Raw genomic sequence first — 26,464 nt, 5'->3', positions numbered from 1 at the left:
ACATACCTAGTCTCTTGGCCTGGATCATAGACGGAGTGGCTAGCCCCTCCACTGCTCATTTCATTGAGGCTACACTTCTATTTTTAGTGTACTCATTTGATCAGAGCTAGCACAGGTATGTCTCCTCGAGCCAGAAATTATGCCCCCGGTTCAAAATGTAGATGCACCCTTAAGGAGTGAAATTCACCCCGTGCACTAATTAGTCCCACTTACACTCTCCAAATAAGGTTTAAGAGGGACTGAAGTGTTCCTAAGCCTCAGGCAGGCCTTCTACACAGAAGTGAGTTTCACCTAAAGTGAGCAGTAGTACCACAATTCCTTTCCTGACACAATAGTTAACTTTCCAAAGTCTATAGTTGCTCTTGCAACTTGTAATCTGAGTGTGCACACTAATTGTTAGCATGTCTCTATTTCTGTTAAACCATGCCTGATATGGAATGTTATTTCAGTTAGGTGGTTAATTAACAAACTGTTAATTTCCTAATTTTTTACCTTTTTTTTTTTTTTTTTTTTAAAGTATAGTTATAGCAACCTTGGGCTAAGATGTCCTTTCAGTTATACCAATGGAAATCCACTGAATTAAATGCAGTTACTTTAGATTTCTATTACTGTAGCTGAGGGTAGAATGTTGGGTTTCTTAAAGGTACACTCCTGAGATTAAATTCCAGGATTTTTTATTATTTTTTTTTAAATAGGGGCCTATGGATACAGGTGTGTGAGCGTGCAAGTGCTCACACACAGCAACCTAAGTAAAGAAAAATGAATGGAAAGTTTTCAGTCTAGAAGATACTATTGACCTCTTCTGTAAGCTACAGAAAGAATGCTAGACTGAGAGCTTGGATGCTTTGGGACCATCTGTTTCTTTTCCATCCAAATGTTTGTTTTAATTGATTTTAAGGGGGGGAAATGAAGTTTATGTCTGTCTCATGATTAATGTAGGGCTTGCCATAAAAGCAATAATCAGACCCTAGTACTCTGGGAACCATGCCTCTCTCAAATAGGGAAAGCCTATGAGATGCTTTACTAACGATTAGTTACCATGCGTCACCAGACTTTCACTGTCATCATGTCACACAGGTCATTTCATTCCCATTTGTCATGCTGTTTAAAGTATAGGGAGAAAGTATTGAACTGAACATCATAGCTTGCTCTCCAGCCTGCAGTAGTTATAGCCAATGGCATACAGGAAAAAGAGCAATTCTTAAGCACCCATCTCCCATGTGTGTGCCTCAAGGAATGGGGCCCCAGGGTCTGATCCGGCAAAGCACTTAAACACGTGCTTAACTTTAAGTATATGAGGAGTCCCGTTGAACTTGAGCATGTGCTTAAGTGCTTTGCTGCTTTGGGTCCAGCACCTTGCAAGATCGAGCCCTTAGAGTCCAAAACTCTACCCACAATTAGAGAGGCCAGTCTTGGTAAGGAAGATCTCAAAGTCAATGGTGAAAGACACACACACATATTTAAAGGGCTGTTTTTGTGTCACAAACTGGAATGAGCTTGAACTGTAAGTATTTGTGGTTCTTGCAGGGTTATTTTTAATGACAATTGCATTATTCAGTCCATAAGCCTCCTGTCCTCTTTGGGAGGAAGAATGGTGTTGGGGGTGAGCCACAGCACTATTCGTCAAGTGACCTGCATTCAACTCCCACCTCTGCCTCATACTTCCTGTAAGACCATGGGCAAGTCACTTAGCCTTTCTGTGCTTCAGTTTCCCTATCCTTTGTTTAAAGCTAATTACCTACCTCCTAGGGGTGTTGTGAGGCTTAAGTCATTAATATTTAAATGCACCTTGACACCCTAAGGGGAATTACACTATGAAAGCACAAAGTATTGCGTTTTGAAATAGCGTTTTATTTTTTTTTTTTGGTGGGCAGGGGGAGGCCATCCTGCTCCCCATCCTCTATTCCCCATCTAAAACTTTCTGATCAAGTGCTGTGCCAGTGGTGTCCCCTCCCAAGCCCCACCTCTCCAGGCTCCTGAAGAAGTAATCAGTCCAGCCTTAGATATCACACAAACTCAAAATAAAAATCTGAATCAGGGTGAGATCATGGCAAAAGAAACATCATTCGGAATGCTTAACAGTATCTTTCCATCTCAGCAGTGCCAGCATTTGCAGTAGACTGAGTTTCCCAGCACAAGAGTGAGAGAATCTAGCTTTAAAAATAACACCAGTAATCAAGAAAATTGAGCTCAGGTTCAAAGTTGAGCATAGATTAGCAGTCAAAGAGCAGCAAGTTCTTAATAGGCTTCATCTTTACTTCTTCCCACATTTAGTGCACTACAGTCCACTGTGTAGCACTAGCAGAGATGGTTGAACAATGAGAAACGTCGTTTTCAAATACAATTATTTGACGATCAGTGGAAGAGAATACAGATAATACATTATTTGCATAATATCATCAGACCATCTGTGAAGTTAGCTAACTAAAAAAGAGCCAGAATTAATTGGTTACATTATTTGCAAAAAAATAATTCAACCAGCGCTCTCAATTCTAGTGCAATGAGGTCTTATTTCTAGTTACCGAGGCCCAGATCCTCAAAGATATTGAGGTGGCTAACTCCTGCCTAAAATATCTTTGAGGATCTGAACGTGAAGTCCTGCTCTTGCATCTCCCTGAATTCAGCAGAAATAGGTTCAGGACAAATCTTTTTCTAGTGGCTTCTCTGTCTAACACAGCCCTTTTAGGGTGTTTTGTATTGGTTAATTGGTAAAGTATGGGCATGAGCTCTAACGCATCACCACCATCCAGGAGGCACCATCTTGGCAGGGCCGGCTCCAGGTTTCCTGCCGCCCCAAGCGGGGGGGGGGGGAGGAGAGGGAAGCCGATCGGCGGCACTTCGGCAGCAGCTCAATCGCGCCGCTCCATTCTTCAGCGGTGGGTCCTTCACTCCCTCTCTTCCTCTTCGGCGGCACTTCGGAGGAAGAGAAGGACTGAGGGACTCGCCACCAAATTCCCGCCAAAGACCCAGACGTGCCGCCCCAATAGGGGTCGGAGTGCCACCCCTTTGTATTCGCCGCCCCAAGCACCTGCTTCCTTAGCTGGTGCCTGAAGCCAGCCCTGCATCTTGGCTAACCTCTGAGAACACTTATAGTGTTTGCTTTGCAGGAAACATTAGAACTCCGAATAGCCACAGATTTGTCCCCTCCCGTCTCTACTTTGTTGCCTTGAGGTTAACAATTAACATATTAATTGCAAAAAGACCTATCTTACAACACATCCTGCCACTTCCAGTCTGAATAAAGCTCACTCTTCACACCACACTGTTCTGCTCGGTCCATTAAGAGAGGTACTGTTAAAGTAATCTCCTGAACTACTTTATTTAATCACTTTCAGTTAATAAGGAAAATTGAGCCAAAAGCTATTTCCCTGGTGCTGACTTGTAGTTCACCAACAAAACAGCTCCCTAAAGAGCAAGTATTGAGTTCATGCAGGAACATGCTAATCAAAGGTGGATGAAGATTCCCTCATTATCTGTAATTAATTTAGGTTTTGCAGGCTGTTTTCTATGGGATCTCCTTCCTGGCTGATGTGTTGAGACTAATTAAGAAACTGCCAAGTGTTAAGTACATAATTTCCTGCAGAGACCTTCTCTTCAGTGTCCTGGCTTTCCCTCTGTCCACGGTAAGTAACCAATGTCTATAATAATAATCATATATACACACGTACCAAATAGATACAGATATTACTAGGGAGCTTCATTTTGTCTTTTGAAAACAGAACAAATCCATTTAAATGAGGAAACAATGCTTAAATCTAGCCCCAGATGTGAGGCTAGCTAGTGGTTTAATGTTGAACATGTTGCTCTGACATGGTGGTCTACAAGCCCCCCTCCCCGTGCCCCCCTACAACCCAGCCATAGGCAAACAGACATCCACCAAAATCAAAAGGGCAGAAAGTAGACATTCTGCTACCCTTACACATACAGAGCCACTGGAATTATCTACTGAAGTAGTTTCACTGAAAGGGCAACATGTGCCTTAAGAGTCTAGTAAGGTCCTTAAAAGGCAACAAATCCTCATATTGTCTTCCCTGACTGCAAAATGAGTTTAAACAAACACAGAAGAGAAACAGACTTAAATGATATTACTTAGAATAATCTACAACAGATTCATTTTGGACTGTCTGCTCACATGTAGACAATTGTGTCCGCCACATGGTTCTGCATATAATGGGCCAGAGACTTAGTCAGTACAACTCAGTGTGAAAGGGGCTTGCAGAAGCTGGCCTCAGGAGAGCTGAAACTCATCTTTAACTGGGTCCACAAGCATTTCAGCCAGGTGAATCAAGAGAGGCCATTCTTGCAACTGAGACTAAGCCATCTTAGTAACTAGTCATTCTTTGCATACCAGTTTCTTGTAACACTGCTGTCACATCTCCCATGCATGCTTCTGGGTATGTAACAGAAAAGGGATGAACACCAGGATGCATCCGTCTGTAACCTGCATGCGCTATATTTAGTATTGACAATCCTCCCCACCTCTCATGCCCTCAGTTTCCATAATACGGACAACTTGTGCTCAAATGTAAAACCAGGCCAAGAAAGTACAAATGAGCTTTCGGATATCAGTAGCTGATACTGGGATTCATTTCTTACACTTAAATCCTCCCACTGTAAATCCTCCCCTATTGGATCAGATGGGCCCTAGATACAGCCTACTCCTGTACCTACAGCTTAGGAATGAAGCTTACAGACTTTACCGGCATGCCAAGATTTAGACAATCAGTCTTGCCACTATCTGCTTTTACTTTGTTATTGAGCAGAACAAATCCTTTGGCATGACAGCCAAGGCCTAGGAACCTTGGACCATCCAAGATCCCACTGGAAAAATAAGAAAGGTTCAAGGATAGTCATGTGTTCCCTGGAAATTTCAGTGTCAGCAGTAAGCAGTTTATACAGTAGAGGAGGGGTTTCTTATAGATATATGCCCCAGAATACTGAGAAGACAAGGTGAGACTGACATGGCTTTAACAACAGCAGAACACTGCATCTTGCAGTAACTTCCCTTCTTTACTTTGTAATTTGTGTGATACATCTGTTGTTTTATCTCGCAAGCTCACATTTTTCCTACAGACTGCTTTGCCTTTTACAACAAAAATTCTTTTGTTGCAGTTTGTGTTTATGTCCTTTTGGGTATTGTATACGTACAACCGAGAACTGGTTTACCCCAAGAGCCTGGATGGGATCATTCCAATGTGGTTAAATCATGCTATGGTGAGTAAAAAGCCGGACTAGTGCCTAGAACACACAGACTTTTGCAATGAATGTTCCACTGTTGCATTATTTATCTTTCCAAAAGGGTTTCACAACTTTCCCCCCCCCCTGCTGTCTATTTAAAGCACACATTGAGCTGTATGTAATGAACGGATGCATGCGCTATAATTGCCTAAAGAAGCCTTTTAGCACACAGGGAATGTCAGTGAATCATGGCACGTCAAGCCTCTTAAAATCGATGAAAAGATGTGTAATCATAAAAAGAAAACCTTCTAGGTTACTTCAGTTAAAAAAAGAAATGGTCTCCGTAAACCGAATGTTATAAAATACAAAATGGTTAGGAATACAGCTGAGCACTGGGGAATTTTTAAAAGAGGTGAAAGAATCAAAGAAAATCTGACAGCTCAACAGCTCATAAGCTAATGTGTGCACAGCACTGAATAGCTGAATTGAAATGATTGTTTACAGATTTCTATAAATATATTCCAGATCTCTCCTTCAATTGCCATAGCTGTTTTTATGATGTGTTGAATAATCACATACTTCTCATCAGTCAAGTGTAAGGATGCTGACAGTAACATGGAAACTGTGGGTGGTTATAAGGTCATGGCAGCCTCCTGGGGCTAAAGGAGGCAGGAAGGGGAGAGGTTCAATGCTAGACTGAATCAGAGGAGCCAAAAAGTATGAAATAATCATGCAGACATCCCCGCCTTGTTTCACTCAAGATTCCAGTTTTTTAAGATTTTTCCAACTCAATAACTTTGCAACACACTGCAATTCCTGATGCCTTTGAAGCTAAATGGAACTTCCCAGATATTTCTGACTGAGAACGTTTGTTAGATTTTTAAAAAACATCCACTTTATAAATGTATATTTACAAATACTTATGCTTGTGCAGCATGAACATATATATATATATATATGCCACTTTCCCATTACTGATATCCATGTAATAAACTGAGTGATAAATGGCAGCCATGATGCACTTTTGACCCTATCACCTGCTCTCTGCCTACTAATCCAGTTTCACTGGGACTACTTCTACATTCCAAACCTCTTAACAGATGCAAACAACCTCTATTTTTTTAAAACTGTTAGTCACAGAATATTATTCCTTTTCTTCTCAAAATTACATTGGTCTCAGGTTCAGGATTCTGGACCAGCAATAAGGCTAGCTTAGTATCTAGTTCAGTGCTAGATTTTAGATTTATTTATTTTTAAATCTCAGTGCATAGCTGGGAATTTGCCCTTCCCAGTACGGCAACTTTTTGTAATGGCCTAGGCAGATTGAGAGAGGCTGGGGCTTCCAAGTGTGACATTATTACAGATGGAAAAACTATTTGCAGAAGTCTCTAAAATGTATTTGTTATAATTTCTCTCTCCTTCCCAGGCCTGTATAGATGGACAAACAGTACTAAGAGATCCTAACTTTACAATTGGAGGGGTACAAAAAATAGTAAGAGTGAAATGTTTTCAAGCTCTCCAAGATATCTATATTTCCCTCCTTCTGTAAACGTTCAGCATATACAGAATACCTGACAATTTGATGTGGTATCAATTTTTTACTGACATGATTTTGGGATGATCTGCGTAACTCAAATCTGCATAACCAAATGGGATGACTTGTATCACCCTCTGCAAATAGCATGCTGGGAAACCTGTTTACAGCATCCCAGACTCAATTTTAAAATGATCCCATCCTCTAAGTGTAGATGGAATGGAACTGCAATTTAACTTACGTTCCCAAATCATGCCACATTCAGGGGCACGTTTAGGTCCCACCTACATTACAAGATAGAACCATGTTTTCACTTTGTCAAGGCAGATCTGCACTGACTCTAGTTGCTGAGTCTGCAATAAATGTCATCTGCTAATTCATCTATGACAAGCTTCCTCCCGCTCCTCATTTAAGGAGTTCCTGAAAACACATGTATTTTGGGAAGCATTCCAGCTACTGCACAATGATCAACCAATCTCTCGGTGACTGACTGCAAACCAGCTGCCTGTAATGAAATGTAATAGGCCATGTTCACCTTACAGTACTATATAAATGATTAATACTACTAGCAGTTCTGCCAACTTGTGGGTGGGGCATGGGGGAAGTTTCCTTCCAGTAATTGTAGAATCCAAGATGTCTGCCAGAAGTGAATTCAGAACTCTGAAAAGATCATTGGGACTGACGGGGCAGGGGAAGAGCCTATGTGAGCATTCTAAATGCTATCATCATGTAAATAAGGCTTTTAAGGCTTCAGAAATAGCCAACAGCATTTCTTCCTTTTGATCCAAGATGTCCACTGTAAATACCATGGGGATTTGGGGAGCTGCCAGCTATTTAAAGGGACAGCATATTAAATGTCAATTGTCAGGGAAAAGATTTGATGAGGGTTTCCCCCCCTTCCCACCCCATGAACTCTGCTATATTTCACAGCTCTGAGGTTAGCAAAAGTTCCTATCATGGCAATGGGGGGAAAGCTGTTAGTTTTGTTAGGTGTCTGTGTGTTTGGGATATATCATTTATATATAAGGGATATATCATTTACAGCCTGAGTGTTTTTAAGTCAGTAGAAGAGTCTCAGAGGCCCAGATCCACAAAGGAATAGGGAAGAGATAGGTGCCTAAGCATGAGATCCACAAAAGCCAGAACTCTAGGCAGGGAGCTGCCTAAACAAGGCAACCAATGTTCCCTCTAATTTTTTCCATCCATGTGCAGAATAAATTTTGTCATGTGCACCAAGGTATACATGGATGTGCGCCACCAGTAAAAACAAAAAACCTAGATATAATATATATTTTTTTAAAAGTCCAGATGGAAAAACCAGCCAGGACAGGTTAGGCATTTTAGAACTCACTATTCGAGGAATTAAATTTAAGTGTAAGAGAAATAAAAATTATGAAACGCATATGAAATGACCAGTCAAAACAACAACACACTTTGAAAGAATAAAATTACAGAGAATGTGTGTGCATTGCAGGAAGTACCAAGAAGTAACAACAACAATAATACAAGTATGTGTTGTGAGGTGAGTGTGACACAGAGAGTGTGTGTGACACAGAGATAGTATTTGTGTGTGCATTCATGACACAGTATGTGTGCGACACAGAGACTGTGTGTGTGTGTGTGTGACACACACACACACAGAGAGCGTGTGCTGGCTGCTGGGAAAGTTTCTGAGAGACACCCTGCGTTGTCTCTTTAAGACACTCACTGAAAGCTCTCCTGCTCTGTCCTGAGCCCTGTTGTCTCACCTCCCCTGCTCTGCGGAGATGGGGTATATGGGCAGGTGGGCGGGGGGTGGGGGGGGAAGACAGAGAGAGAGACTGATTGACTGTGTGAGCTGGCTGTTGGGGAAATCTCAGAAATAGTGCACTGTCTCTTTAAGAAAGGCACTCAGCCACTCACCCTTCCCCTCAGCAGCCTTGAGTCCTGAGCCAGGCTGTGTCCCCTCTGCCCTGTGGAAATGGGGTACAGGGGCTGGGGGGGGGAGGGAGATGCCCTGACGTCAGCACCCTCCTCCGCCCCCCCACTGCACAGCCACATGGGAGGGGCACCTGAACACATGCTGCCAGCTGTGCGTGCTCTCCTAATCAGCTGGGCAGCGCTTGAATCTCTCCTGCGCGGGTGCTCAAGCGCGCAGCTTACAGGAAACACAGATTAGGCAATGGAAGATGACAACAAGAAAAATGTAAACTAAGCCACGCCCCTCTCACAGAGTTAGATGCCTAAATCCAGGCTGCAGAGAGGCACTTAGTTCTGCTTGTGATCCACAACCAGGAACCTCTTTCCTGGAGTCAAGTGGCCTAGGCGCCTAAGTCATTTCTTGTGAAAAATGCATTTGGCGCTTGCCTTACTCCAAACAAAATGGCTGGAGAAGAAGGAGAAGGCGCTCACCTTATAACTTTTAGCCCAGTTATTATAGCACTCACCTGGGGTGTGGAAAATGCAGGTTCAATTCCCCCTCTGGCAGAGTGGGAGACAGGATTTGAAGAGGGACTCTCCCACCTCTCAGGAGAGGGCTGTAATCACTGAGCTGTGGGATATTCTGATGTAGGGCTCCCTCAGTCTCTCCTGTTGAAGCTCTTCCATTGTGGATTACTACTTACAGAGTCACTGGAGCACAGAGAAAGAGCATGACTCCATTGCCTGGTATTTCAGGCACGGGCACCCAACCTGGGAGGTGGGAGACTGAGGGTCCAGTCCTCCCTGCTCTAATGACTCTTTGAGGTATTTATAACAGGGGGACTAGACCCTCAGGATTTAGTCACGTAAAACTGGGACTTAGGGATCTAAGTTTCAGTGTGGATCTGGGCCAGAGATCTCCCTAACTATGTGAAGCATTATGTTACGTAACTAAACAGTTTGTCTAGGTCATACAAGAAACATGCACAAATGCTCTGGGAAGAACAAAGCTTCTTGAGTTGGCAACCAAGCTTTATTTCTTCCTTGTGACAATCAGCCAACCAAACCTGTATCTTTCCCCTGATGCTGGTACATCAAGGGGTTTTCTCTTTACATAACTAGCCACAGAATGTCTAAGTGGGGGCTTTTGCTGCTTGTCACGTGAATTTAGTCTGTGGGTGGAACAAGCTCATGCTGAATAGTTACTAAATGAGAAAAGGAGCAGGTGGGAAGATGTATCTCTCTCTTTTTTGTAGTAATCTGAGCAATGCATACTGGGAATGTTGAGACTTTGCTCTGACATTCAAATGGCTGGTTACAACTAGCAATGTATCAAGGGTATTATGTTTTAGTCATGGTTTTGCAATGACCCAAGTGGAAAATTTTCATTTTGAAAAAGGAAGAGTGGTTGGAAATCAAATTCTGTTATGAGGATTTAGGGAGGCAGTGAGGTCCAGTGGAGAAGGTGCTACATTACAAGCCAGGAGATCAGAGTTCTAGTCTTGACTCTCATATTGAGTCTTATGCAATTCATTTTACCTCTGTGCTTCAGTTTTCCCATCTGTAAAATGGGGGTAATTATGCTTGCCCATCTTTATAAAGAGCTTTGAGATCTATGGATGAAAAACCACTACCGACATCCTAAGTACTATTATTTTATCTGAACCAAAGGTTTTAGGTGGAGGGTGACTCAGATAAAAGCCATTTTGGCCCATTCTCTCATTGAAATTGTTTATTTCATTCCTGATGTTCTGTTTTTAAGCTGTATCTGGATGCTCCCCAAAAAGCCACTACCTGACACGTACAGTTTGAATGGAATCACATGAATATATTATTCATTTTAATGGCAGTTGAGAAGAACACTGGATTTTTAAGGGGTTGACAGGATTGACAGTAAAACAAAAAGGAGAATTGTGGGTCATTAGTTTGTAGCACAAGAAAGAAAACATGCAACTATTCATTCAGTTGTATTCTCAACAACCATAAGCGTATGTTTTTCTTCATTATAAAATAGTTTTTTTTCTTTTGGTCTGCAAAACATTATCCTTTTACGTTTGATTCCGTATGTTACTTTCTTAGACTATAGGCAAGTTTTGGTTTAATATTATACTTGCCTAAATTATTCATATTTTTTGTATTATGGTAACTCTTACAAGCCTCGACAAAGATCAGGACCCCATTGTGCTTGGCATTTTACAGACGCACAGTAAGAGACAGTCTATGCCCTGAAGAGCTTACAATCAGTTAAGACAAAGGGGTGGTGGGAGAGAGTAGAGGCACAGTGGAGAAGTGACCTGCCCATGGTCACACAGAACATTAATGGTAGAATTAGCAATCGAACCATGTCTCTGAGTGTTCTGTCCATCAGATCAAACTGCCTCAATGAATGACAGCTGAGGAGTATTTGGGCATACTGAGGGTAATGCAGAAAGCAAGGGAGAAGAACACGGGAGCACAAGAGGCCTCACTTAAGTGAGCCATTTTTGCTTTGACAGCATTACGAACATAGATAGCAAGAAGGATTCATAATACTCGTGAGGCTTCCCATGTTTCTCCTCATCTAAGGGCTTGTTTTCAGACAAAAGTTATACCTCTTGCTTTAACTATACTGGCATAGTGAAAGCAGTACAACCCCACCCTAGTGTGGATGCAGTTATTCTAGCATAAGGGTGATTTATACTGGTATAGCTTATGCCTATATGGGAAGGAGAACTCTGCAATTCTGGTATAAGGCACCTTTACACAGATGATATCCACACTAGGTGTTGTAGTGGTATAACTTTAAAAGTAAAATATCACACACCTACCCAACAGTTATAAAACTGGTGCAAAGTCTGTGTGTAGTCAGGAACTTAGTTCAGTGCACTCCACCCAGGACTGCTATTTTTCAAAAGAATATATTAACTCATAGGATATACACCTGGGCATTTTCAGCCACATCTCTGACCATCTCATGATTTTTCCTGCACTTGCATTACACATTTAATAGCTCTTTTAAATAGGCAAAGAGATAAACATTTCCATTTGCTTGCATTTCCAACTATCCTGGTTTTAAACCCTCCGGCAGCTATTGACGTTTATAGGCTCCCCCTTATATTCATTTGTTAGCAGAAAAGAAGAATGTCAGTGTGAGGGTTATGGTGCATTAAACTAACTGCCACACACCCTTGGATGCTAAGATGCTTGGTTTTCCCCAGTGCTGTATGTAGTTTTCAGATGTTTCCATTTATGTTGACATAACCCCATTTACTCAGGCCTGGTCTACACTACGAGTTTAGGTCGACTTTAGCCGCGTTAAATCGACTTAAGCCTGGACACGTTTACACTACGAAGCCCTTTCTTTCGACTTAAAGGGCCCTTTAAACCGGTTTCTTAACACCACCTCGACAAGGGGATTAGCGATAAAATCGGCCTTAGGGGGTCGGAATTGGGTTAGTGTGGATGGAATTCGACATTATTGGCCTCCGGGAGCTATCCCACAGTGCTTCATTGTGACCGCTCTGGACAGCACTCTCATCTCAGATGCACTGGCCAGGTAGACAGGAAAAGCCCCGCGAAAGTTTGAATTTCATTTCCTGTTTGCTCAGCGTGGAGAGCACAGGTGACCATGCAGAGCTCATCAGCACAGGTAACCATGATGGAGTCCCAGTCCCAGTCCCAGGATCGCAGAAGAGCTCCAGCCTGGACCGAGCGGGAGGTACGGGATCTGATTGCCATCTGGGGAGATGAAGCAGTGCTCGCCGAACTCCGAAACAGTAAAAGAAATGGCAAAACATTAGAAAAGATCTCCAAGGCCATGAAGGACAGAGGCCATAACAGGGACGCACAGCAGTGCCGCGTGAAAATTAAGGAGCTAAAGCAAGCCTACCACAAAGCCAGAGACGCAAACGGAAGGTCCGGGGCTGAGCCGCAAACATGCCGCTACTACGCGGAGCTGCATGCCATTCTAGGGGGTGCAGCCACCACTAGCCCAAGCGTGTGCTATCAGTCCCTCGCTGGAAACAGGGAAGCGGGTTCGGCGGACGAGGAAGATGAGGATGGAGAGAACATAGATAGCTCACAGCAGCAAGGAAGCGGAGAAACCAGTTACCCCAACAGCCAGGATATGTTTGTCACCCTGGACCTGGAACCAGTAACCCCCGAACTCACCCAAGACCCTGAGGGCACACAGGGGACCTCTGGTGAGTGTACCTTTGTAAATATTACACATGGTTTAAAAACAAGCGTGTTTAATGATTAATGATTAATTTGCCCTGGCAATCGCGGCCAGTACAGCTACTGGAAAAGTCTGTTAACGTGTATGGGGATGGAGCGGAAATCCTCCAGGGACATCTCCAGAAAGCTCTCCTTCATGTACTCCCAAAGCCTTTGCAAAAGGTTTCTGGGGAGGGCTGCCTTATCCCGTCCGCCATGGTAGGACACTTTACCACGCCAGGCCAGTAGCACGTAGTCTGGAATCATTGCATAACAAAGCATGGCAGCGTATGGTCCCGGTGTTTGCTGGCATGCAGACAACATCCATTCCTTATCGCTCTTTGTTATCCTCAGGAGAGTGATATCATTCACGGTCACCTGGTTGAAATGGCGCAATTTTATTAAGGGGACATTCAGAGGTACCCCTTCCTGCTCTGCTGAACAGAAATGTTCCCCGCTGTTAACCACGCGGTGGGGGGGAGGGGTGAAGTGACCACCCCAGAGAATTGGGTGTGTGGGGGAGGGGAGTTAGTTGGGTTTGTGCTGCATGTTAAACCTGAAATCGCAGCCCCTCCTTTTACATTGCAAACCCATTTTAAATGGCCAACCAAACGGGTGCTTGGTATGGGAAATGAGGGCAGTACTGTTTGAAACCATCCCCACATGTTAAGAAGGTTAAAAAAGCCCAAAGACTGTATGTCTTACCATGGCTGCCTGCAAGCTGAAATCTGTGTCCTGGCACTGCGTGAGTGATCTCTCACACCAAACCAGGAGACTCTCAATATAAGAGGAAAAATGCGACCTTGTAACGAAAGCACATGTGCTGTGTGATGTTGTGAACAGCAAAATCTAACGTGAAAGAGTGTACCCATTGTTCTCTAAAATGTATCTTTTTTAACCACCTCTCCCTTCTCCACCAGCTGCAAATCTTACTCCTTCGCAGAGGCTAGTGAATATTCGAAGAAGGAAGCGAAGGACGCGTGACGAAATGTTTACTGAACTACAGACTGCCTCCCACGCTGACAGAGCACAGCAGAATGCGTGGAGGCAGTCAATGACTGATTTTAAAAAAGCCCAATATGAGCGAGAGGAGAGGTGGCGTGCTGAATCGCGGGCTGAAGAGGAGAAGTTGCGTGCTCAAGAGGAGAAGTTGCGGGCTGAAGAGGAGAGGTGGCGTCAACTTGTACTCAGAAAGCAGGAGTCGATGCTCCGGCTGCTGGAGCATCAAAGTGATATGCTCCTGCGTATGGTTGAGCTGCAGGAAAGGCAGCAGGAGCAGAGACCGCCGCTACAGCCCCTCTGTAACCAACAGCCCTCCTCCCCAAGTCCCATTGCCTCCTCACCCAGACGCCCAAGAACACGGTGGGGGGGCCTCCGGCCACCCAATCACTCCAGCCTAGATGATTTCCAGTGCAATAAGTTTTAAAGTTTTAAAGTGCACTGTGTCTTTTTCCTTCCCTCCTCCCCCACCCATCCAGGCCTACCTTTGCAATTATCCCCCTAGTTGTGTGCTGAATTAATAAAGAATGCATGAATGTGAAGTAACAATGACTTTATTGCCTCTGCAAGTGGTGCTCGAAGGGGGGAGGGTAGTAGGGGAGGGTGGGGTGGTTGGTTTGCAGGGAAGTAGAGTTAACCGGGTGGGGGGGAGGGGCAGAGGGTTCACCAAGGAGAAACAAACAGAAGTTTCACTCCGTAGCCTGGCCAGTCACAAAACTGGTTTTCAACTCTTCTCTGATGCGCACCGCGCCCTGCTGTGCTCCTCTAACCGACCTGGTGTCTGGCTGCGCGTAATCAGCGGCCAGGCGATTTGCCTCAACCTCCCACCCCGCCATAAATGTCTCCCCCTTACTTTCACAGATATTGTGGAGCACACAGCAAGCAGCAATAACAATGGGGATATTCTTTTCGCTAAGGTCTGAGCGAGTCAGTAAGCTGCGCCAGCGCGCTTTTAAACGCCCAAATGCACATTCCACCACCATTCGGCACTTGCTCAGCCTGTAGTTGAACAGGTCCTGACTACTGTCCAGGCTGCCTGTGTACGGCTTCATGAGCCATGGCATTAAGGGGTAGGCTGGGTCCCCAAGGATAACGATAGGCATTTCAACATCCCCAATGGTTATTTTCTGGTCCGGGAAGAAAGTCCCTTCCTCCAGCTTTCGAAACAGAAGAGACTGCCTGAAGACGCGAGCATCATGTACCCTTCCCGGCCAGCCCACGTTGATGTTGGTGAAACGTCCCTTGTGATCCACCAGGGCTTGCAGCAGCATTGAAAAGTACCCCTTGCGGTTTATGTAGTCGGTGGCTTGGTGCGCTGGTGCCAAGATAGGGATATGGGTTCCGTCTATCGCCCCACCACAGTTTGGGAATCCCATTGCAGCAAAGCCATCCACTATGGTCTGCACGTTTCCCAGAGTCACTACCCTTGATATCACCAGGTCTCTCATTGCCCTGGCAACTTGGATCACAGCAGCCCCCACAGTAGATTTGCCCACTCCAAATTGATTCCCGACTGACCGGTAGCTGTCTGGCGTTGCAAGCTTCCACAGGGCTATCGCCACTCGCTTCTCCACTGTGAGGGCTGCTCTCATCCTGGTATTCTGGCACTTCAGGGCAGGGGAAAGCAAGTCACAAAGTTCCATGAAAGTGCCCTTACGCATGCGAAAGTTTCGCAGCCACTGGGCATCGTCCCAGACCTGCAACACGATGCGGTCCCACCAGTCTGTGCTTGTTTCCCGGGCCCAGAATCGGTGGTCCACGGCATGAACCTGCCCCAGTAACACCATGATTTCCACATTGCTGGGGCCTGTGCCTTGTGAGAGGTCCATGTCAATTTCCTCATCACTATCGTCGCCGTGCTGCAATCGCCTCCTCCTCAGCTGGTCCTGGTTTTGCTTTGGCATGTCCAGGAGGCTCTGCATATACTCCAGGACAATGCGCGTGGTGTTCATAGTGCTCATAATTGCCGCGGTGATCTGAGCGGGCTCCATGATCCCAGTGCTGGCTATGGCGTCTGGTCTGAAAAAAGGCGCGAAAGTAGTATCTGACGGACCAGGGGAAGAAGGGAGGGAGGGAGAGAGGGAGGGAGGGTGGCGCGAGTGACGACATGGCGTACAGGTACAGGGAATTAAAATCAAGAAAGGTGGCTTTGCATCAGGGAGAAACACAAACAACTGTCACACAGAATGCCCCCCCCCCCAAAGATTGAACTCAAAAGCCTGGGTTTAGCAGGAAGGAGGGGGGAAGCAAATGAATGCAGAATAAATCTATTTTTTACATCTTAAGACGACGGTGCAGCATGACTGATAGCCCTTGGCATTTTCTGGGTGCTTGGCAGCAAATACTGGGCGCTTGGCAGTAAGCCTTCAGGTCTATTGCACCATCTGATTCCCACTGCAATATGACAATGATGGATACCAATCGTAATATGCTATCTACTGCCCAAAAGGCAAGGGATTGCTGCTGTGTAGCAATCTAGCCCCACGTCTGCCAGCCCCATGTCTGCCAGCACCCAGATCGCCATCGGCCTCTTCTGGGTGCTTAGCAGACAATACTGGGCACTTGGCAGAAAATAGCATGCTACGACTCTGCTAACGTGCAATGATCCAACAGGGCGCATGGCAGAAAATAGCATACTACGACTGATAACCATCATTGTCTGCCCGGGTGCCCATGATCGACAGCCACTGCAGTACGATGACGACGGATACCAGTCGTAATAAACCATCTTCTACCAAAAGGCAAGGGGCTGGTGCAATGCAGCCCCACGGCTGCCAGCCCCACGGCTGCCAGCACCCAGATCGCCAATGAAGGCTACCAGTCATGCTGCACCGTCTACCGCCAAAAGGCAGTAAGCTGCTGCTGCTGTTTAGCAATGCAGTCCCACGTTTGCCGGCACCCGGAAGACATATGGTGACGGTGAGCTGAGCTGAGCGGGCTCAATGCTTGGCGTGGTATGTTGTCTGCACAGGTAACCCAGGTAAAAAGGCGCGAATCTATTGTCTGCCGTTGCTGTGACGGCGGGGGAGGGGCCTGACGCAATGTACCCAGAACCCCTCGCGGCACTGCTTTGCATCATTCGGGCATTGCGATCTCAACCCATAATTCCAATGGGCGCCGGAGACTCCGGGAACTGTGGGATAGGTACCATAGTGCAATGCGCCGGAAGTCGACACTAGCCTCGGTACTGTGGACGCGGTCCGCCGACTTCATGCACTTAGAGCATTTTATGTGGGGACACACACAATCGGCTGCATACAACCGGTTTCTATAAAACCGGCTTCTATAAATCCGACCTAATTTTGTAGTGTAGACATACCCTCAGAGAGAAAGTGTTTATTTCATTGATGAATGTTAAGGCATTGAATCCTCCTTGACTTCTGTTATTTGAGAATGCACAAGTGCTAGCTCCCTAACCCATCCCCCTGGCTGGACAGCTGGAGACAAAATTCCAGGTTGGAAGATTGTATAATTTTAGTTTCATGTCAGCTTCAAACTGCAATATGAACTTTACCCACTTACTTGGGTATTTAGTTTCAGAGCAAAATATTATTACAATTTTGGCACCAGAACTCACTCACACTGTATCATAATAAGCATTCAAATACTCAATAAGGTCCACATTTTCAAAGAAAGGCACATGTGCAAAACTGTGTGCACTATTACTACAAATTCACTCAAACATCTAATGTGACATTTGCATGTACAACAACTGCGAAGATGCATGCATTCATGGTAACTGTGCAAGCAAATTAGACGCATGCTTTTCTGAAAATGTGGGACTCGCATAGCCCCCTCCACTTTTTCATGGTGAGCACCATTCGACCTGGAAAGGAAAAAATAAGTTTGTTTTCTAACATATTAAAGGTTTGATTAAATTTGACAGCTGATAAGAGTAAACGAGCAATATTTAATACATTTCAATTGGTATTCTATTGTTTAACAGTGCGACTAAAACTGCAATTAATCACGATTCTTTTTTTTTAAGAGTTAATCCCATGAGTTAACTGCGATTAATCAACAGCCCTAATATTAATATTAATAATTCTGAGAGAAAATCTGTTTAACAAAGCCTTTTAACCAAGGCATTTTACTATTTAAAAAATAGTAAACAATAAAATGAATATGCAGTTTCATACTAATAAAAGAAGAGAATGGAAAGTAAGGACAGATTACAGAGCAGAAAGCAAGAGTGAAATTTGAGGGAAGACAAAACCATAGAAGAGTAAATCAAATGAGGAAGCTTGTGCCACCAAGGGGCCAAGAAGAGAGAAAGAGAGCAGTGATGTGGAAAAGCACTGGGAATAGTAAAACTACACAACAATGGTGGTGGCTGCGGGACTGTTTGGTACCATCACGCAAGGATATTAAGAGGTAAACCTCTTTCTGAAAGCCACACATACACTGGTAAAATCCTTCAGACCTTGGGACTTTGCCTGAGTATGGATTGAGTAAAAACTAGGTAAAGACCTCAGAATTTGGCTTATGAATATTAGCCTTTGGGCAACTATCCTGTGTCCCCCAATGCAACATTGAAATTGAGGTTCACCCTTTGTTTTCAGTAACATTACTGATGAAGAAGACACAAATGTAAGTATCTACAAGTGATCCAGAGCTGTTAAGCAGACAATCTGTTCCTAGGATTTGATTGGAAAGAAGAGAAATCAGGGAGGGATTTTCAAAAAACACTTACCATTGGCCTAACTCTACTCCCATCGAAGTCAAGTTAGGCCAATGCTAAGTGCTTGTGAAAATCCCACCCTAAGGCTTGGTCTACACTTAAAAGTTAGGTTGCCGTAGATACATTGGTCAGGTGTATGAAAAACCACACCTCTAATTGACATAGCTATGCTGACATAACCCCCAGTGTAGACACAGCTATGTGAATGGAAGAATGCTTTTGTCAACATTTCTACTGTTGCTAGGAGAAGTGGTGTTCCTACCACAGTTGCCAACTTTCACACGGTAAATAAGCACCCCGACTTTCACAATAAGCCATATATCAAACTAATCCCATTTCAAAACAAGGCCAAAACAAGCCCATCCCTAAGAACCCCAGCACACTATGTGACTAGATCCCCCCGGCGTGCAGTCTGGGACTGTGGTGGGCCCACTGTGCACCCCTGACTCTCTCCTCCCCTTACTCCTGCTTGCCTCCCGCTCCTGCTTGCCGGGAGCCAATCAAAAAAAAGAGGCAACAAACTACAACAAGCAACAAGCTACAAGACAAAAACTAGCCAACAAGCAACTCACAAGCCAATTCAGCCAAAATTAATAGCTGAATTTCTGTGTTTTTTCCATGGGTTTGGCATGTCTGGTTCCTACACTGATGGAAAAACCCCTTCTGTCAGCAGAAACTGTGTCTCCACTTTGGGGGTAAACTGGCATAGCTATAGCAACCTAGCTATGCCGATATAGTCTCCATAATGCAGCCATACTCAGTTCTCCAATATTCATGGAAAACAAACATACAGGATGAGTAAATATGATTAAATGGAAATTCACTTTGGAAAACAAATATCCATAGACAGCTATTCCACTCTTTGCTCTAATCTGGGGCACTGATCAAGCAGGATAACAAAACACATGCTTAACGTTGAATATATGTGTAATCCCAGTGATTTCAATTGGGCTGCTCATGTGCTTGAGCACATGCTTAAGTAGTTTGTTGGACTGAGGCCTGAGTTTCCATCCACCACCATTCAGTTGGCTCTATAAACCAGTATTTTCAAAAACAAAAACTAACTAATAATAATAATAAAAGAAGAAGAAGGAAATATTAGATAAATATTTGAAATTACATAATATATTTAGAAAGTAGACACACTGCAAGTTCTTAATTCTTTGTGCAAAAGGGATGATTTGCCCTTGTTCAGTTCATGCATAATAAATGCATCCAGGGAGCGACAAAGAATACAGAGGGGAAAAGACAAAATCATCATTTCTTGTTTTAACAGAATGTGAAAATGCCACATTATGTTCTGGAGACCAGTCAGTATGCCAGTATTTCAGATGAAGTTTGAGTCATACTCAAGAGAAAGTTTCCCGGCATTAATAATTGAATAATAATAATAATAATAAATAACTGATTAATGATTTTGGAGAACATAATATTTTATCGTCTTTATAACCTGAGCTGTATTTCCAAACACCTGACCATCTGATAAAACAGCTGAGAGAGCTTCATGAATGCTAGAGCTTTTATTTTTCCATTCGCCAGTCGCAAAAAATGCAAAAGCGTTAGTTTTCCCACTTAAAATTTTGCCATCCTAGCTGAAGAGGTAAACAAATTTTTCTCAACACACAGAGGTATTAATTAAAATATACATTAAATTAAATTAAAACAAAACAAAACAAGTTTCCTGAAAAGGAATGAATAAGCTCATTCATTCATTCAGTTAATTGACAGAGAGATTAGAACACACCACTATTGTTTTAGACCGTGATTTTGGCTTTTTTAACCTCAGAATGAAATAATTTTCTCTCCCTCTGTAATAATTATTTTTGTCAGTTTCCCTGTTTGCAAGTAAAACTGAGAAACTGTTAATTGAAACAGTCATTGCTTCAACCCATTTTTGCCAACATTCTGATTTGTGTCAATCCAAGCCTAATTATTACATTTCCTTTTAAATCAAGAAGCATAACAGTATATATTTTTAAGTTTGCTTCCAAACAAAGATTGCACTGATTTAAATAAATGTCAGATTAACAACACAGTTTGGTTAAAATTGGGTTTATAATTGTCTTTAATGAATCGTGGTGTTTGGTGACTAAAGACTAATATTAAAAATAGCTAGAATGAGAGCATACTTTTTCCCTGTGAAAATGAAAAGCCTTTAAAGACCTTACAACTAGTATTAGCAACCTTGGTATATGGGCCATCACTAATGTTCATCACTAAAGTCAGCTTTTTATCAACCATTCAAGGGAATTCATTTGGAAAGCTAATTGAATGTCACTGGCAAGGGCACACTTTGCAATAGGTGGCCAATCATGCATTCCTTTGGTATTTGCTGTATAAACATGAATCACAGTGAACCCATTTACTCTTGTGAATGTACTCTATTATTCCATATGAATTCCATTGTAAATTACTACTAAAGGAGAAAACAAACTGTAGATAGGGTTCATAAAATGTGTGAAAACACCAGCATGCTTTATGATACCAGTATGGTGATGAAAGGCTCTGTCTCTCTGGTTTTTTTTTTTTTTTTTTTTTTTTTTTTTTTTTTTTCTTCATTTAGAATTATTTTGTTGCATTTCATGTGTATCATAGGGATGTGCACACATGTTCAGTATGGCAAGGACATGTGCAGTGTGCATTCAAGTTCAGGAATGAGAAAGACTAGAAAATGAAAATGTACATACACCCATCCACTCACCCAGAGTGAGACGCCACTATAAAAGAAAAAGCCATTTGTACACTAACAAGTTTCACTAGAGAGCATTCCTATAACAAACACAAGGATCTCTCTTTATCTGCCTATGATTAAGGTGATCCTGTTTTCAAAATTAAAAAAACTGGAAGGCTTTTGTGGCAAAGTGTTTTTAGGGTCGTGAATTATTCACACGCACACAGTATACTTCTTAATAAAACATGTGTTGGTGTCACTGCTGCCAGCTTCTGACTCAACATGTTTTTCAGAATAAAGGATTTCCCCCCCGCTCCATAACTTGGGGCTCTGCATGAGTTTATCATGAGGCACTCAACAACTGTTCACTTTCATTCTGAGCAAAATAGCACCAAACAAACAAAACCAGCTTTGATAAGTATCTGCTGTACATTCATTTGATTTTCTCTTGACTTCAAACACTGCTCTTCCCACTGAATGGCTAGGCCTAATAAACACAGAATACATTTTCCTTGGTGCAGCAATATGGCTTGAACAAATAATTTGTTATTATTGAAAAAACAAATGTTTCCACTGATGAAATGGAAAGCTAGGACATTGTGTGCCCCCAAAGGAATTTCCTGGGACACTGGGTGTTATGTGAAAAATTGGGACATATGGCCATTTTGCCTGCAAAGAACAAGCATGAAGTGAAGTGAAGACCTGAAACAGAGTAATAAGGAATAAATAATAGTTTACCATCATTGCCTTCCTCTCTGGGCAATATTTTGTTTTGAGACAAACTATTGACCTAGTACCTACCCATTGGCTAACACAGGGTTCCATGACAGTGACAAATTCAAATAGGAGCTGTAACTCTAATTCTGTAGCACAGCTAAGAGTCCCTGTACCAGGTAACTGAGACATGTGAACTTATTCCATACTTAATGCAGCATTTGGGTGACAGTCTGCTGCTTTCTAGGCTAATTAGCCACATCAGGGAATACAATAATGGGAAAATAAAGCAGACGATGACATCAAAATCAAATATATAATAAACACTTAGGAGCAGCCTCACATACCTAGCACATTTCTGAGTAAAAGACATAATTATAGGGACTGTGAGGAAATTAATTTGTACAAACTGAAGACCTTTTTCTACTTAAATGTATTCAAGAATCACTTGAACTTATACAGCTGGACCTCTGCTATTGACTGAGGGAGGGTCGTAGGACTCTAGCATGTGAGACAAAACAGAGAAGTCTCAGCAGCACTGTCAGGGAGATGAACTAGAACAATCAAATAAACCTTTGTTATCTCTAGCTTGTAGAATACAATAACTGAAACTGAAGGATATTGAAACAAGACACATGGGGCTGAATAATGGCTTCTGAGGCCTTGTGTGCCAGGGCTGTGTGAGAGGGATGCCAAGAACCACTTTTCTACTAAGTGCTCTCTTGCAGCATGCAGCCATAATGTGTCACTCTTTTAGAGGTAGAATGTATCTCTCTCTCTCCAAAATATCTGCGAATAAAACGTACATATCATACCACGCCATCATGTCCTCTGTATGGGCTTGATCCAAAATCCACTGATGTGAATGTAAAGATTCCCCATGACTTCAATTGACTTTGGTCAGACCATAAATGCAACATAGTATATGACAGAAAAATTAATGTATTGTGTTTGCTGCTGCAGTTTTTCACACATTCTATCTATAAAACCTATTGGCTTAGTTACTAGGAGCCCAATTGAGCATGTCTTGCTGTGGTTGCCTGCTGTTGTGCATTGAACAATTGTTTTCACTGAGCTGTTGACAGTAACACTCAAGGCTTTTTCCTGAGTAGTTACAGTTAATTGAGAGCCGGAGCATCTCCTTTCATGTTCAAAACTAGAGAAGCAGACTTTCTATGTGGAAATCCCCACAAGAAATTCCTCCCTGAGACTGACCCAAGTTGACCCTGAATGAGGGGAGTGGAAAAAAAATGCCTCAAAACCTGGAGGACCTCAAGACCAGGGCCGCCCAGAGGACTTAGGGGGCCTGGGGCAAAGCAATTTTGGGGGCCCCTTCCATAAAAAAAAGTTGCAATACTATAGAATACTATATTCTTGTGGGGGCCCCTGCGGGCCCGGGGCAAATTGCCCCACTTGCCCCCCCCCCCCCGGGCAGCCCTGCTCAAGACCCTTTGTGAGAGGCCAGTGACATCCAAGTGGAGACCCTGTACCCCAGCATCAATTCTAGCCCACTGCACCCCCCAAGTCCCTTGAGCATGCTCCGAAGGATTTGCAATCTGCTTCCAGCAGCTCCCCATGGTAACTCACAAAACAGTTAATACAATCTGGGGTTGTATCAGCTTCTCTGGTTTATTCCTTAATATGTCTCCTCCAAAACTCTGCCCTCAGCCCAACCACTCCTTCCCCAGTCTGCCCCAACTCCATCCTATACACAGGGCCTGGTTGTGGAGACAGTGCCACTCACAAACTCCCTTTCTGTACAGACAAATGGAGATCCACAGGTAGATGTGAGGGGGTGTTTATGATCTGAAAGGGCCTTAGAACAAACACAGCAAGGTGCACAAGTAGTTCAAAGATCCCTTCCAATTTGCATGAATTTGCATTTGTCAGTGCTGAATTTCACCTGCCCTCATGCTGCCCACTCACCTAGCTTTGTTAGGTCTCTGTGAAAATCCTCAGTCTTTTCTAATAATTATTAACCTAACCACATTTTGTGTACTCTGCAAATGTTGTCACCTCAACATCCACACCATTTTCCAGATCACTGATAAATATATTCAACCATCACCAGTCTGGGAATGGAACTTTGGGACACTGTTTGCAGTATTGGAAATTGATTCTTTATTTCTATTCTTAACATTTTTTTCTTTTTGTAGCTTTCTAATCATAACAATACTTCACCTTTCATCCCATAACATTTTCCCCAAATCAGTTTTTATTTAAAGGTAAGTTTAAGGTATTTTCCCCCACTCTCCAATGACTCAGAAATGGCTAGAGATATTTTCACCAAATTTACCTAAAGGAAAAAAAATATCACCTCTGGCTTAAATTAAGCATGGAAAGTCTTTCAGAAAATGCCAAGGGGTTTTTCCTTTCCATCTCAAAATAAACAATGATAGATTTCACAAAATCTTTGTACTACTGTATACATGGGGTTCACTCCAACTGTCCTTGTACATCTGATAATGCAGTAAATCGCTGCACTGTCCATTAGAGATTACAATACACAGCGGCACAGCGTTCTACAGTAGCACCTAATTATCATACTTTTTACTGGGTAACAAGAAACTTTCAATGCTTGCTGTATCATGGGAATTTACTCACTGGTAAAGTGGCATGCTTTTCTGTGGCATTCTATGCTGTTAACCAATAATTGGTTTGCACGTATGTACACATTGCCACAAGCGTTTTGGTTAATTCGGTTACCACAACACATTATTGCCACTCTCTGACATATCCCCTTTTCTTCCCAGCACACTATTGTATTGCCACTTGCTCTGCTGGAGATCTTCGCTACCCCTCACCGTTATCCACCAAAGAAGAAAGGACTGATCCTATTAGGATTTGTTTCTGTTGCCTATCTCAGCTGGTAAGAATTATGTATTATAACCCCCTTGGATTTTCTCAAATTGGCCTACGCCGGAAAAAGAGGCAAAACTCTGTATTTAGAGGATTCTTTTCCCATATGAAGAAAATGTTTAAATGGGAATAATCACATTATGGTTGGTTTTATGGAAAAACCATTGGGGGGGGACCTATTTTTTTGTTTTAAGAATCACATGATATTCCCTGAAAACAAGAGGCCAAGAGGACTGTTTCCAGCCACGTGTTCAGCAGGCTTCTTCAAAAACAACAATGCACCTGAAGCCATCCAGAACATTACCTGCTACTCCAGAGCCTCTCTTGAAAGACAAGTTGTGTTGAATTGTAACAAACCATGGGGTGGCTTGGGATGTTTCCACTACAGCAGTCTTCTCAGTTTGTTTTCACCCACGCTTCCCTGCTGTAATCCACTAAATCCCAAAGGAGTGTGGTTGTGTGTGTGTGTGTGTGTGTGTGTGTGTGTGTGTGTGTGTATGGGGGGGGGGAAGGTGTTGTTTTTGGTGCCAAGTTGGGAAACCTCAGGTGAGTTAGAGCCAGCATTATACCACCCTCTCCCTGGCCTCTCTCCCCACCAGCATAGGGGTATGCCCAGGGAAAAGGGGGCATGGCCAGCGAGAACCCTGGCTGCTGAAACAGCTCCTTGGGACTATGGGCAGCTGCCAAAATTTAGAACAGCTTTGAAGCTGCTCTAACTTGAACCTCAGTCTCAGACTGGCATCTCGTGGCTTCAGGATTTACTGCTGGTGGGATAATAAAAATAACTTCCTGAGCTGTGCTGGATGCAGAAGGGCCGGACCCAAGCATCTGGCCTCTGGAATGGACGATTCAGAAGAGGGTGATAGGACAAAGTGGAGAATAAGCTTGTTTCTCGTTCAGGTGAGGCATCTTTTGGAAAAGGAGGAAGCACTTGGGGAATTCTTTGTTTCTACTAGTTCTTACCTATGGCAGTGAACACATTAGTTTGAATGAACTTGCTTTTGTCATTAAATTATTTGCCTCAATCCCACTAAAAGAAAACCCAGAATATAATGTAAACTGTACAGACAAAATGCACTTATGATTTGAGATCCCTCTATAGTGCTTGGAAATATTGGACTTTGCTACTACATTATATGATCGTGTATTAGGAACGGTTTATCCTTATCTAATCTTAACCTTAATGAGATTAAGATCATTGCATCCCAAATTCCTTTCCTATGTACCATTTTGCTGCATTACTTAGTGTTGAACCACATTTTGTTCTCTTCTGAGGCGCTGTGACTTTTACTATCTTCGTGATCAAACTGTGCTTCTGTGAACTTGTCCCACCTCCCTGGGACAGGAATAACGCCATGAGATGCAAGTTTTTAGCATTTTCATTTCCTGCAGAGCCCTCTAGCCCACACAACTTCACCTCAACGGCAGCCACCCTTACCACAATGACCTAAATAAACCAGAGAAGAAATCACTTTTTTGTTTTGTAACAACAAAAGAATCTGATATGGAGCTGCCAGGTTTCAGCTAGAGGCAGGACAGAGATCTGTCACCCAAACCCAATTGTTTTAAGCCAGTACTATCCAGACTTCTTGGTGGGGGTATGCTTTGATCACAAAAACATCAACTTGCCAAACCCCACAGCAAGTATCGTCTGATGTGAGAACATGGCCCTAAACCCATGTATGCTCCAGTGAGTGGAGGTCACGGTCTCAGATGTTGCACACTGAAAAGAAGA

General features: G+C 43.3%; 1 protein-coding gene across 1 annotated transcript in view; it reads left to right on the top strand.

Moving 5' to 3' along the window:
- Positions 1 to 26,464, top strand: part of ADTRP (androgen dependent TFPI regulating protein) — a 39,514-nt gene that overhangs the window by 5,541 nt on the left and 7,509 nt on the right. Inside the window, exons 2-4 of the mRNA XM_029913925.1 lie at positions 3,489 to 3,623; positions 5,113 to 5,214; positions 24,624 to 24,739. Of these exons, the coding sequence (XP_029769785.1) occupies positions 3,489 to 3,623; positions 5,113 to 5,214; positions 24,624 to 24,739 (353 nt within the window). The remainder of the gene's footprint in view (positions 1 to 3,488; positions 3,624 to 5,112; positions 5,215 to 24,623; positions 24,740 to 26,464) is intronic.

This window comes from Terrapene carolina, unplaced genomic scaffold, assembly GCF_002925995.2.
Source record: "Terrapene carolina triunguis isolate 2854851 unplaced genomic scaffold, T_m_triunguis-2.0 Scaffold58, whole genome shotgun sequence".
Lineage (NCBI taxonomy): Eukaryota > Metazoa > Chordata > Testudines > Emydidae > Terrapene > Terrapene triunguis.
Note: the sequence above shows the minus strand (reverse complement) of the source record. Positions and strands in the feature narration are given on the sequence as shown.